We start from the raw sequence: 13,763 nt of genomic DNA, 5'->3' as shown, positions 1-13,763 counted from the left end.
TAACAACTTTACAGATGCTTGAAGGAACATTTGAACATGTCACTCAGAATACAATGTACAGACATCTCCTAGTGTTTGTGTCCCACTGAGAGCATTTGCTAATGGGAAAGAAGCCATAACTTTGTGTATACAAGAAGCTTAGCATTTTTCATGTCTGTCATCATTTAGGCTTATTTTTCAAACCTATTTTCTTTAAAAAAATGTCCATAGATCAGGCTAAGGACATCAATACAGACATCTACTCTTGTAAAAACGAGGGAAATTATCTTAATTCTACATATAACATAATTCTTACAATTTTGCACCCCACCCAGCTGCCCCAAATCACATTGTATTAAATTAAACTTGCTTTTGTCAAGCCTTCACTGTTTTAACCTCTTGAACCAAACCAAAGGGATTGCTTGTATTCCCTAATTGGTGGACTACAAGACAGACATCTTGGATGATTTAGCTCTTGTTCCCTTTAGGCTAATATTTTCTTACATGTTTTACTATCTTGGAGAGTGGTAGAAAACAAAGCACATGGGCTCTACCTACACACTCTGCCCCATCACACAAGGAAAGGAGGTGGAGTAGCCCTATTCTCCTCCTCCTCCTCCCTGTTACTCCCTACACTTAGCGTGTACCTCAATTTGCCACAGCCTAACTAACTATAGCCCTCCTAAAAATTAACAGTCATAAAAACATATGTATTTCTGCCATGTACATTTTACCAGGCAATAATTTCCCCATGCTTGAAGATATTCTGTCCTGGTTCTCTTCTAACATTAGTAATGAAACAGTCATCCTAGGAGATGTTAATATCAACTGGTCCTCCATCCACTCAACTCTTACTCCCATAATATTAACCTATATGGTTTATCTCAACAAATCACCTCTCCCACCAGACCCACTAAAAATAACACTACTGGATCTACACTTGACTGGATACTAGTCTCCCACCCTAACAATTTCTCTTACACTGGCACCCTTCCCGAATCCTTTAGTAATCACTTACCTGCATTTGCACTTCTCTGTCCTTCTCCCATGCATCTACAACACAATTATATATCAACCTGTACACTCACAAATTTCAACCCCATATCTTTCTCTATTTAAAACATATGAACTGGAACTCCCTAAAAACTCTTCCCCTTGATGACGCTGTCTCTTATTTTAACTCCTCTGTTAACTTACTTAACAGGTGTGCCCCTCCCAGGACCAAAGGAGTCAAGTGTAAAACAGCCCATTGGCTCTCTAATGACACCACAAAACTCATGCACACCTGCGACAAATCTTGGAAACTCCACTATAAACTCAAAACAACAGATTCCCTGAACAAATATAAACAGCTTCGCAACTTATAGCATCCAAATTTAACTCCTTCTTCATAGACTCCATAGCCAAGCTAACCACTTCATTCACCAAAAACTCTTCCCCCTCTCCTACCACCACCCCCACACTCCCTGCCTTCCACCACCAATACCACACTCCTCCCCCCTTTTCTCTCAAACCTGTTCCTGTCAACACCATAAAAAATTCTTAATAAACTAAAACCTTGTTCCAGTGCCCCAGATGACTTACCCTCAGACTTTCTCAAGTTAGCTGCTGATGGCGTTGCTCTTCCCATCTACATCTTAATTAACTTCTCCATCCAAGAATCCTATGTTCCTCATCTCTGGAAAAAATCCTTCATCATTCCCCTACATAAAGGTGGCAGTAATACTGACATCTCTAACTTCCACCCCATAGCCATCCTCTCCCCCATCTCAAAAATTCTTGAAAAATGTTTTCATCTCCAACTCTTACCTTATCTTCTTGACAATCACCTCCTCACCCCAACACAGCATGGCTTTAGACCCGGTCATAGTACCACTACTGCCCTGCTAGCATTCCTTGACACTATCAACTATGAGCGAGACTCCGGAAACATAGTATCCTCCCTATTCTTAGACTTATCCAAAACTCTGATTACTATTTCCCATAGCTTATTGCTTTTTAAACTCTCAAACCTCAATCTCTCTCTCTCTCCAACAACCATCAGCTGGTTTACTAATTACCTCTCAAACAGACAGAAGGCTGTCAAATGTAATAAATGTACCTCCTCCTTCCTAGACACTCTCACAGGTGTCCCTCAAGGATCAGTACTGAGCCCTCTACTCTTTAACATCTTTATAAATGACTTCCATCTTTGCATCCCTAATGCTAAACTTATCCAATATGCCAGCGACTCTATGATTATCTGTTGTGTTAAATCTCTCCCTACACTTCTACAAGAAACTCAGGCAGCCTTCATCAAAACCAAGAACTGGATGTTGGGTAACCACCTAGCCCTTAGTGCCTCTTAATCCAAACTTATGATTTTCACCCCTACTAAAAACTCCAAAATAGACAAAAATACCTTCTTACTTGCAAGTCAAAATATGAAGTAGTATCTTATAGCAAGCTCCTTGGCGTCATTATTGACGAATAACTCAAGATTGATATTCATCTCCAAACTACTATTAAGAAAACCCCACCAAAAACCTGGTATGCTTTACCGCCACAATTGCTTCCTTACCTCTTCTGCTAAACTTACTCTCTCCACTACTTATTTGCTCCCCTCCCTCGTGTACACTGCTCCTATCCTTACCAATCTCCGTGCCACCCTCAAATCTAAGCTAGCAACCTGCTATAAAAAAATTGCATAGTTTGCTACAGGCTCCATATCTTCCTCTCATCACTGTGATTCTCTGCACTCCTTAAACTGGCTTGACCACCCTATCTACCTATCTTATATTCATCTTTCTACTGCCCATAAACTCATCTTTAAGCCCTCGGACTGTCCTTCTCTCTCTTCTACCTTCACCGTGCATCTTCCTGACCGATCCCTCAGTTCCAAAAATTAAAACCTACTCGAATTATACAAGCCCCTATGCACTCCTGGTCAACTCCTTCTGTCCTTCTCCCTTTCATGGAAATGGAATTCACTCCCCCCTCACATCTGTGCCTCCCAGAACCCCACTACCTTCAAAACCTTACTTCATTCTCATCTCGCTTCCAAATGGGAATGCTCCTGTTCCCACCCTTCCTAAACTGATTCACTGCACCTCCGCCCACACCTTTCACCTCCACCTCAACTTCCATCGTCCATACCCTATCTGTACCCAACCAACTAACCTGTCCTATCCTCCCCCCTTCCTCCTCTCTCTGTTACCTTCCTTCTAGTATATAAAGCATAAACTACTACACATCTATATCTGTTATTTCACAAAATGGTACACAAAATTTTATAAACCTACTGATTCATATTACCCTTTATTAATTTTAGATTCTATGTCTATTTATATTGCTTGTTAAACTTATACTTTTATATTTGCGTTTTGATTGTATGTATATGTATTTGACTGTATGTATATGTATATGTATTCACATGGAGCTTTTCTCCCCGGGCCTCCATTGAAAAAGGGCTCATCTTGGCCCAATGGACTTTTCCAGTTAAACTGCAAATAAATAAATGTAACAGATAAGTCTTTACTGTATCACTTAATTTATGAGGAGGACCTTCCTTGATAGGTTATGATTTCCTTTCCTTTTTTTCGCCATACTTCTTTCTCTGGCTGTAGTTTCACGGTAACTCGACTAGGTATGCAGTTGTGTATCATGTAGTTGCAGTAGTTGTACAGTTCTTCATTGTAGTTTTTTTTATCTGCAAGAAGGCACTCAATGTAGGGTGACTAGGTGAGCTAGTGGCTGCAGAAAATGAGTGTTATGTTGCTGAAGTGTTGTATTATGGTGGTTTCCATGCAGTTGCATTGTCATCACCAGAGATGAGAATTTCTGAAAAATGAAGCCATACTCTGACCGGTAGAATAAGGGTCTCCCAGCCTAGACCCTGTCAAGGAAGTTCTGTGTAGATTAGCTGTTAGGGTCTGAATGCATTTATTTATTTTATTGGGTACCACTAGTAACTTTGTTTGCGCCATCTTATGAACCACATATGATGCCCTGACATCTCACCTCATTTATAATACTGTGGACAAAGGACCAGGTGTTTTTTTTTTTTTTTTCCAGTGTCAGTATGATGAGTTTGCATAACCATTTGTGTGTTGCCTGTCATTGTGCACATCTGACTGATATTTAGGCAGGTTTGTAATAGAGAACCATACCTTTGTGGATGCTGTTTTGTAATTTAAAACACAGAAACATTAGTAAATGTCCAACAGATGTAAATGCCTGTCTGCAGACTTTGCAAGGCTATAGAATGTGGCGTGGTTCTTTTCTGCCAACTTACTTGTGCGTGTTTGTCAGTTCTTCACTGAGATTCTTTAGAATATAAGAAATTCTCTCTGTTAAACTGTTTTTTGTATTTTTGACAGAGAAGCTGAGGGCATTTATTTTTCAGAGATGAAAAATGAAAGAAAAGAAATGTTTGCTTACATCTCTCAGCTGTACGATACACTGAACCCCAGATGTGTGCCATATGCAAGTTTTTTTTAGGTTGCATCCACTAAGAGGTGGGGAGGCCAGATCTGAGCCAGTCCTTGATTGTCAGTAGGGGCAACCAAAAATACCTATTAAATTATTAAAGAATACTCTCACGTGCAGTCTGCAGCAGTGAGACTAACTTCCTCAAAGAATATTCCCATGTGCAGTCTGCAGCAGTGAGACTGACTTCTCACAAAGAATATTCCCATGTGCAGTCTGCAGTAGTGAGGCTTTGACTTCTTGCAAGAGTGCTTCTTACCTGCACTTTAGAAGTACGTATGAAGGATCTCCCTTCATATTTCAGCATGGAGCTCAGCACTTCTGATGCAAGTATCAGTCACATCCTTGAGCAGGGATGCACATTGGAGCTTGCATGTACCCACTCCTCTGTTGTGTCTTTTGCCTTGCTCGAGTTATAATTTTGTTTGCTTTGCTGAGAGTGTCAGGGGAAGGATGGTGGTTACTACCAGTTTAGAGCAAAGACTAAAATTTTATGCACATTTTTCATAAATCTGGGGAAAAAAAGATGTCCAGCCTTTGGGTTTTTCTAGGCATGAAAAGGTTCAGTGACTTCATTTTTACGTTAAGCTCAGAATGTTGCATAAACTGTGCAACTCTTTTATAGTAGGAGAAACTAACTGCAAGTCAGACATGTAAGGACTTTACATGGGGATGCTAATTCATTCCCTGCTAAGGTCCTAGGGAGTCGGAGTCCACCTCATTCCTTACCCTCTGCTTGTCTTCTGCAGTAGGCATCTTTAAAAAAAAATAATTAATGCTTACAGTTTGGTGACAAACAGGTATTCGTTATCTCTGCAGAGGTCTGAGCTAGTTTTTTTTTTTTTTTTTTTAAGTATTTTCTATCATTATTTGGCAAGAAAATGGACAGCTATATTGCTTTTAATCAAATCATTTTGGTTGGAAGTACATTTTGTGTTTAATGCTTTTTTTTTTTTTTTAGTAATACTACCTACTTGAAAGGACTAGTGTGTCAGGTCTACACTGGAATGAGGATTTAGACCACTCATGCAACATATAATTTGGAGCTGTCAGTACCTGACAGTGTAACTGGCTGCAAGCTGCATGTTTGCACAAGTTGGTGAGGAAGCAATAGGTGGAAAATCCCTTATGAGAAACTGTAGTAATTCATTAATCCCATCCCTGCTGCACTGGATTTCCGTAGTAGTGGCCACATTTCTGTTCCCAGAACACCACTTATTTTGTTCAGTGGTTATGGAGATTGCAGGGACTGTGTAGCTACATAGTGGTGATGCAGGTATACAGCTGTGTTTGATTGGAAAAAGCCACAGATGTTAACCATGTCACAGACGGTCACCTGGGAAATGAGTGAGATTTTACACATTTGGCATAGTGTTCATTGAAGGAAGTTAGATATATGAATTGTTCCATTTTAATGAAAAAAGTGATCAAGAGCATTTTAAGTGAGCATTCAGATGATATTTTTAAATTCTAAGTAGTAGTGTTTCTTTTCAGAGCATCGGAAGATTTGTTCTTAAGTCCAAAAATGTCTCTTGATAGTAGCATCACGTTGAGTTCAAGCAACAATATCCAGACAAGTCCTCGTAGTACTTCAATGCTTATCCCTTGTCTGCCAGATAAGCTTCCGTCCAAGCCCCTTCAGGTACAGTACAGAATGTAGTTTTGTTTCTGTAAGTATAAAGTGGTTGCTAGCTTTGTGTTACTTCATACTTAAGACACTGACAAGGCAGAAAACTCTGTTGGTTCTTTGGTTATGAGTTTTGTGTTGTCACATAATGATTTAAGATTTTAAAGTTACAGAACAGATTTTCGGTCTTTGTACATATAGTGTTTTGTTTTTTGTTAAACCACTTCTGGCAAGAAAATATTTACTGTTTGGGAGACATTCCCAGAAGATGGCATGAGTTAATAATATATTCGCTGTTATGAGACCAGTTTGCCTCGATTCTATAGGTGGGATTGCTCTGTGAATATGTTTTACTTGTAGAAATTGCAACCACTCAGAGTTGTAGAAGGCTCTAAAGTGGATTTTGTTTAGTTTTACTGTTATTTCTTGCTCACACACTTTGTCTCTCCACAGACACTTCCTTTCTTTGCATCATCACACTTGTCATTTGGATGACGTAAATTTGGATCTGTCCTGTACTTCTTGCACTAATAGGCTGGGTCTCTTTCCTCTGTTTTTTTTTTTTTTTTGTAAGTAAATATATTAATGTTACACACTGGCTGAGTGCAGTATGTTTATTTATTAATAGAACACCTTTTATATTAGCAAATGTTTTCCATAGTGTTTGACTGTAATCCTTAGTGATTTACTAGAAAATTGAAAGTTTTACGAGGCAAAATCAGAAGTGTTATGCAAAAAAATCATGGACAAATAAAAGGTAAGATTCAGCGACATTAGGCAAAACTAGAGACACACAGAAGTTATGTTCTTATAATGTTCCATCTGTGTTGTCCAGCTTCATTACCTTAACCTGTGGAAATATGGTTTCAAAGCTCGGAACTGAATGGCCGCCTCCTTCCAGCTTGAGACTCCTGACTTGAGCTCCTCTTACCTACCCATAATGCCCCGCTTCCTCACAGTACCTCAGATCGAATTTGCCAACAAGAACATAGTGTCCATTAACTGTAATGCAGTTGTCTTAAGATCAAATGTACAAACAGATGTCATACAATAAAACATCAGGAGCTCAACCAAAGGAGTATGATTCCTTGTAACTTCTACTAGGCTTCCCAATGAAATTTTTGGGTGGGGGAAGGGGGGGGGTGTCGAGAATGTTAATGTAATGAAGTTAGGCAACACAGATGGAACGTTATGGTAAGAACATAACTTCTTTATTTGATGTTGTCCACTTCATTGCATTAACCTGTGGGACAGAGTCCCTGGCTACTATAATTCAAGGTGGCCATCAAGGAAAGATATTCCAGAGTACAGCAGAACCAAAAGCACTTCTACTCCTGGATATAATGTCCAATTTGTAATGGTTAATGAAAGATGAAGGATTTGACCAGGTAGCAGCAGCACAACTGTCCTTATAGAAACTCTAGACTAAAAGGCTTGAAACATGGCCATGGACCTTGTAGAGTACACCCTTATCGGACCTGATAAAGGAATGCCTTTGGAAGAATAAATAAATGTAATACAGCCTTTCAACCATGTAGCCAGTGTAACTTTTGGTCACTGCTTTACCTTTCATGGTGTTCAAAATGGAAACAAACAGCTGATCGCACTTCTTGAAGGATTTGGTTCTGTGGGTGTAAAAACGAAGCTGTCTGTGAACACCAACCATGTGTAAGGTGTCCTCTCCTTTGTTCTGATACTGAGGAGAAAATACTAGAGTGATTGATTAATGTTAGTCTCTTTAGCCACCTTGAGTAAGAAGGAAGGATTTGTATGTAGGGTAACTCTGTCTTTATGAAAAACTAAATGTGGAAATGTTGCAGAAAGAGCCTGGAGCTCTCCTGGCCGAGGTAATTGCTACAGTTAGATAAGAGGTTTCCAGGAGAGAAATTTCAGATTTACAGTGGCTGAGGGTTCAACTGGGGGATGGACTAAGGCTTGCAGAATCATAGTAAGTTCCCAGAGAGGCGTAGGGTCCTTGACTGGAGCAGAAAGGTGCCCCTAAGAAAGGCTTTACACAATTTTGAAGAGGCTAGAGACACTGAGTCAAAACTAGAGTGGAAGTTGGAAATGGCAGCAAGTTGAACTTTGAATTTAGAGTAACTAACACCATCTTTAAAAAGGGAACCCAGAAAGTCTACTGCTACTGAAACCGGGGCTGTAAAGGGATCTGTCTGTTTCTGCTTAAACCAAAATGAGAATTTTTTCCACTTACTTTTGTAAATTTTTCGAGGGGAAGCTCTATGGGATGAGATTAAAATTTCTTGAATTGGGGAAGATAGCCTGGGAGATCTAGCCATCGTTGGAAGTGGAGAAACCATGCAGTTAATTTCAGGCCCTGAATGTTGGGATGTGGATGCCCCGATGGATGAGAAAGTTGATCTGGACTCTGATCCAAATTCATCAGGGCACAAACCAGGTGAGAGCAAAGAAAAGTGAACCAGGTTTGTCAGGGCCAAAAGGGAGCAATGAGGATCACTTTGCTTTGTAGGCTGAGAGTTTTCTGCAGGAACTTGGGAATCGATGAATGAGGTGAAAGACGTAAAGTAGACTGGAGGGCCAAGCATGCACCAGAAAATCCCTTGGAGACTGTCCTTAAGGAGGGATAAAGGCAAAATACTTGCTGCATTTGTTCTTGAGAGGAGGCACAAAGAGGTCGCTGCAAGGATAACCCCATTTCTGGAAGACTGCATCTGCTATGGACTGGTTCAGGGACCACTCATGAGGCATTAGTAGCACTCTACTGAGTCTGCCGGCTGGAATGTTGGATTCCACCAGAATGTGGATTGCCACTAGAAAGAGGTTGGAAGAAATCACCCACTGCCAGACTCTCATTGCTTCTCGACATACGGAGCAAGACCTGGTTCTTCCCTGTTTGTTGATGTAACAAACCACTGACATATTGTCCGTTTGGATTGCAATAGTCCTTTGAGGAAGAAAGCTGTGTAGTTCCTGCAACACTAGAACTGCTCTAATCTTGAGAACACTGATATGCAACTTGGTCTCCTGGGGCGTCCACGTGCCTTGCACTTTCCGGACCAGACAGTGCCCCCCCAGCACCTGAACTGGGAGGCATCTGTGGTCAATGAGTCCTTGCACACACGAGATAGGTTGATGAGAAGGTTCAAAGGATTCCTGAGAAGAGACCACTGTACCATCAAGGTCCATTGAAGAATACGCATGTGGAAGCATGCCATTGGAAGAAGAGTTTTGGTTGCTGCCATGGAGCCTAATGCTCGGGAAACTAGAGAGGCCAGAGGTTTTGATGCAGTCAAGATCTGGCTGACATGGGATTTTAGATTCACCGTCCTGTCTGATGTAAGGAAAACGTAAGCCATCCTTGTATTTAGTTATGCCCCTATGAAGTCTGTTTTCTGAACTGGATCCAGGTGTGACTTTTGCAAATTGACAGTTATTCCCAGTGTAGCGGCTAAGCTGAGGAAGTAGTCCCTGGCCTGGAGGACTAGATGCTTGGTTGGGGCGGTCATGAGCCTGTCATATGGAAATATCTGATAGCCCTGCAGTCGGAGATGAGCTGTAACTACCACAAGACATTTGGTGAACACACTGGGGACTGTGATGAGACCAACAGAAACACCCAAAACTGGTAGTGACTGGCTCCAAGTCTGAAATGCAGAAAAGGCTTGGAGTGCCTATCTCTTTTAATATGGTAGTATGCATCCTTGAGGTTTATAGAGCACATCCATTTACCCATCTTGAGGAGAGTTAAGATGGGTTGAATCATGATCGTCCTGAACTTCATGTGTTTCACCGACTTGTTCAGGGAGGTTAGATCCAAGGTAGGCCATGGATCCCTTGGAGTAAACACCCGGTCCGACTTGATCGGGAGGAACTTCTTGGGTGACTCTTTTTTTGAAGTATTAGACTGCGTCCTCCCTCTGACTGGGTGGAACATCAGGGAGACGAAAATTTTGTTTGGAAATGTCAGAAAAGGGAGTGGAGTATCCTCTGGATATGATCCTTAGCACCCATTTGTCATTTGTGATGGCTTCCCAGGCTTCTGGTTGCAAGGAGAAACATCTCCTGACTGCTTCCAGAGGAGAGCTGTCAGGCAGCAGTTTAGGATCGCTGGAAGGGTTTGTCCAGAGCAGGTTTCTGTGACCCTTGATTTTACAGACTCCCTTGGCGGCATTTCCCATTCTGACCATATTCCCCTCTGCCTTGGTGGAAAAGTCTCACTGAGTATCCTGTAAAGGACCCTGTGACTTCTGAAACCACATTTTTTTTTACTTCCAAGCTGGTTCCTGGAGAAGGCTCGTTGTGGAGTAGAAAAACGGATTCTGACAGACAAAGTCTTACCATCTTTTTCACTCTTGGTTAAAGTGCCACGTACTGGTGGCCCAAACAAGGTACAGCCATCTAAAGGGGCATTAATAAAGGACTGTTTGAAAGGGTCTGCAAAATCGCACAGCCTCATCCAAGCATGGCATCTTATGGCAATGCCGGAACCAGCCACCCTTGAGGTACTCTCTGCAGTGTGAGAGATAAGCCTCATGGACGCATTGGCTAGGGAATGTAGGGTGGCCAGCCTGGGGGAAACAGATTCCCGTTTCTCAGTAGGCATGGACCCAGGGACTGAGCTAAAAAGTTCCTTAACTCATTCACTCCGGAGCAGCTTAGAAAAAGCTGCCTGCTTAATTCCACCATAGGAACAACAATGCAGCCTGAGCTTATGTTCAGAAAATCCATTTCTAATACCATACAGAAAACACATGTTCATAACTCTTAAACTATAATAGCTAGACTAAAAATGTAAATGCGAAAGTTGTTCAGCAGACACTGACCTTTCCAACAGTGTAAATGTTGATAGTGCATATCAAAGGCATTATTAAATATTTGGCAAGGAATGTTGATATTGTGCATATTTGTTACCTTTTTGGAAAAGCAAAGCACAATATCTTGGTCAGTGTACCATGTAGACCCATATAATTTTTATTTAATTTGTTTGTATGAATGTCAGCTTTAAAATGATACCTTAACCCTTACTATGTGATGCTCTTTTATGGAGATATTCACAGAAATATGATTAATGTAATATTTCTCACAATTGATAAAGCATAATATCTCATCACCTGTAACAGACAGAGCCTACATATCAGTGTAGAAGTTGTGCGGCTCAGTGTCAGTTTCAAAATGATGCATCATGTGTGTCACCCCCATGCTCCCTTGCAAAGATGTGGGCATAATAATGAGAAGTATTGGAAATGTATAATTTTCATAATCCTACAAGACTAAAACTGTGATATCTGTACATGTGTACAGTGCACAGTTTTTTTACCATGTTGTAAGGAATACCACTGTCCTCAAAATGAGGTATTACTTAGCATATTCCCTTGCAAAGTTATTTACCAAAATATAAAAAAAAAAATAATTTCCATAACCTAAGTCCGAAACAAACTTTGATATCTGTACATGTGTAAAACATACAGGCACAGTTCTTTTACCATGTTGGAACTATCAATACTGTCTTTAAAATGAGGTATTACTTAGCACATTCAGATGCTTCCTTGCAAAGTTATTGACAAAAATATGAAAAACAATCATAATTTCCATAACCTAAGTCTGAAATAAATTTTGAGATCTGCCCATGAGTACAGCATACAGGCACAATTATTTTACCCTCTTGGAACTATCATTACTGTCTTCAAAATGAGGTATTATTTAGCAAATTCAGATGCTCCCTTGCAAAGTTATTTACCAATATGGAAAAATATCATACATTTCATAACCCAAGTCCTAAACAGACTGTGATAGCTGTACATTTGTACAGCATGCAGATAGTTCCATTACCCTTTTAAAATATCATACATTTCATAATCCAAGTCCTAAACAAACTGTGATAGCTGTACATTTGTACAGCATGCAGATAGTTCCATTACCCTTTTAAAATATCATACATTTCATAATCCAAGTCCTAAACAAACTGTGATAGCTGTACATTTGTACAGCATGCAGATAATTCCATTACCCTTTTAAAATATCATACATTTCATAATCCAAGTCCTAAACAAACTGTGATAGCTGTACATTTGTACAACATGCAGATAGTTCCATTACCCTTTTAAAATGCGGTTTTACTCAGCATTTTGACAAGTTTCTAACAGACTTATAGAAGGTAGGAAAATTATCTGTACATATGAGTAATTGAAATCACAGGTGAAAAACACAGCAGTGTAGAAAAATCTGAAGTTATTTATCTGCACAGAGGCAGTTGAAAAGCAGCACAGCAGAACGCTATGTAGTGAGTGTGCGATACAGGAAACTGTTATGTGATACTCGCTCGCAGTAATTCAAAAATGTGAACCATGCAATCACAATACATATCTTCATCTGCATCTTACAGTAGAGGCAATGATAACATTGATAGAAAGAAAACTGGGGGAGGGGACTTCAGCATGACTCCACTACATTTACAGAAATCAAAATCTGGCATGTGCATTCATCAATGTGATAACGACTCAGTAATGTGAATAACAATGGGAGCGGCTTCGAGGTTTACCTGACAAGTGGTAGACTCAGTGTTGTACTGTAACTGCACATGTGCATTAATAATGTGATAATGAGCTGCATTTCATTACTGCAAGGTGATAATGAGCTGCATTTCATTACTGCAAGGTGATAATGAGCTGCATTTCATTACTGCAAGGTGATAATGAGCTGCATTTCATTACTGCAAGGTGATAATGAGCTGCATTTCATTACTGCAAGGTGATAATGAGCTGCATTTCATTACTGCAAGGTGATAATGAGCTGCATTTCATTACTGCAAGGTGATAATGAGCTGCATTTCATTACTGCAAGGTGATAATGAGCTGCATTTCATTACTGCAAGGTGATAATGAGTTGCATTTCATTACTGCAAGGTGATAATGAGCTGCATTTCATTACTGCAAGGTGATAATGAGCTGCATTTCATTACTGCAAGGTGATAATGAGCTGCATTTCATTACTGCAAGGTGATAATGAGTTGCATTTCATTACTGCAAGGTGATAATGAGCTGCATTTCATTACTGCAAGGTGATAATGAGTTGCATTTCATTACTGCAAGGTGATAATGAGCTGCATTTCATTACTGCAAGGTGATAATGAGCTGCATTTCATTACTGCAAGGTGATAATGAGCTGCATTTCATTACTGCAAGGTGATAATGAGTTGCATTTCATTACTGCAAGGTGATAATGAGCTGCATTTCATTACTGCAAGGTGATAATGAGTTGCATTTCATTACTGCAAGGTGATAATGAGCTGCATTTCATTACTGCAAGGTGATAATGAGCTGCATTTCATTACTGCAAGGTGATAATGAGCTGCATTTCATTACTGCAAGGTGATAATGAGCTGCATTTCATTACTGCAAGGTGATAATGAGCTGCATTTCATTACTGCAAGGTGATAATGAGCTGCATTTCATTACTGCAAGGTGATAATGAGCTGCATTTCATTACTGCAAGGTGATAATGAGTTGCATTTCATTACTGCAAGGTGATAATGAGCTGCATTTCATTACTGCAAGGTGATAATGAGCTGCATTTCATTACTGCAAGGTGATAATGAGCTGCATTTCATTACTGCAAGGTGATAATGAGTTGCATTTCATTACTGCAAGGTGATAATGAGCTGCATTTCATTACTGCAAGGTGATAATGAGTTGCATTTCATTACTGCAAGGTG

General features: G+C 40.1%; 1 protein-coding gene across 1 annotated transcript in view; it reads left to right on the top strand.

The window, feature by feature from the left end:
- The window catches only part of EDC4 (enhancer of mRNA decapping 4), a 2,017,057-nt gene that overhangs the window by 1,307,118 nt on the left and 696,176 nt on the right, over positions 1–13,763 (top strand). The window contains exon 17 of the mRNA XM_044082055.1: positions 5,941–6,088. Within this exon, the coding sequence (XP_043937990.1) occupies positions 5,941–6,088 (148 nt within the window). The remainder of the gene's footprint in view (positions 1–5,940; positions 6,089–13,763) is intronic.

Source organism: Protopterus annectens, chromosome 8.part1 (assembly GCF_019279795.1).
Source record: "Protopterus annectens isolate FY-2018-M chromosome 8.part1, PAN1.0, whole genome shotgun sequence".
Lineage (NCBI taxonomy): Eukaryota > Metazoa > Chordata > Ceratodontiformes > Protopteridae > Protopterus > Protopterus annectens.
Note: the sequence above shows the minus strand (reverse complement) of the source record. Positions and strands in the feature narration are given on the sequence as shown.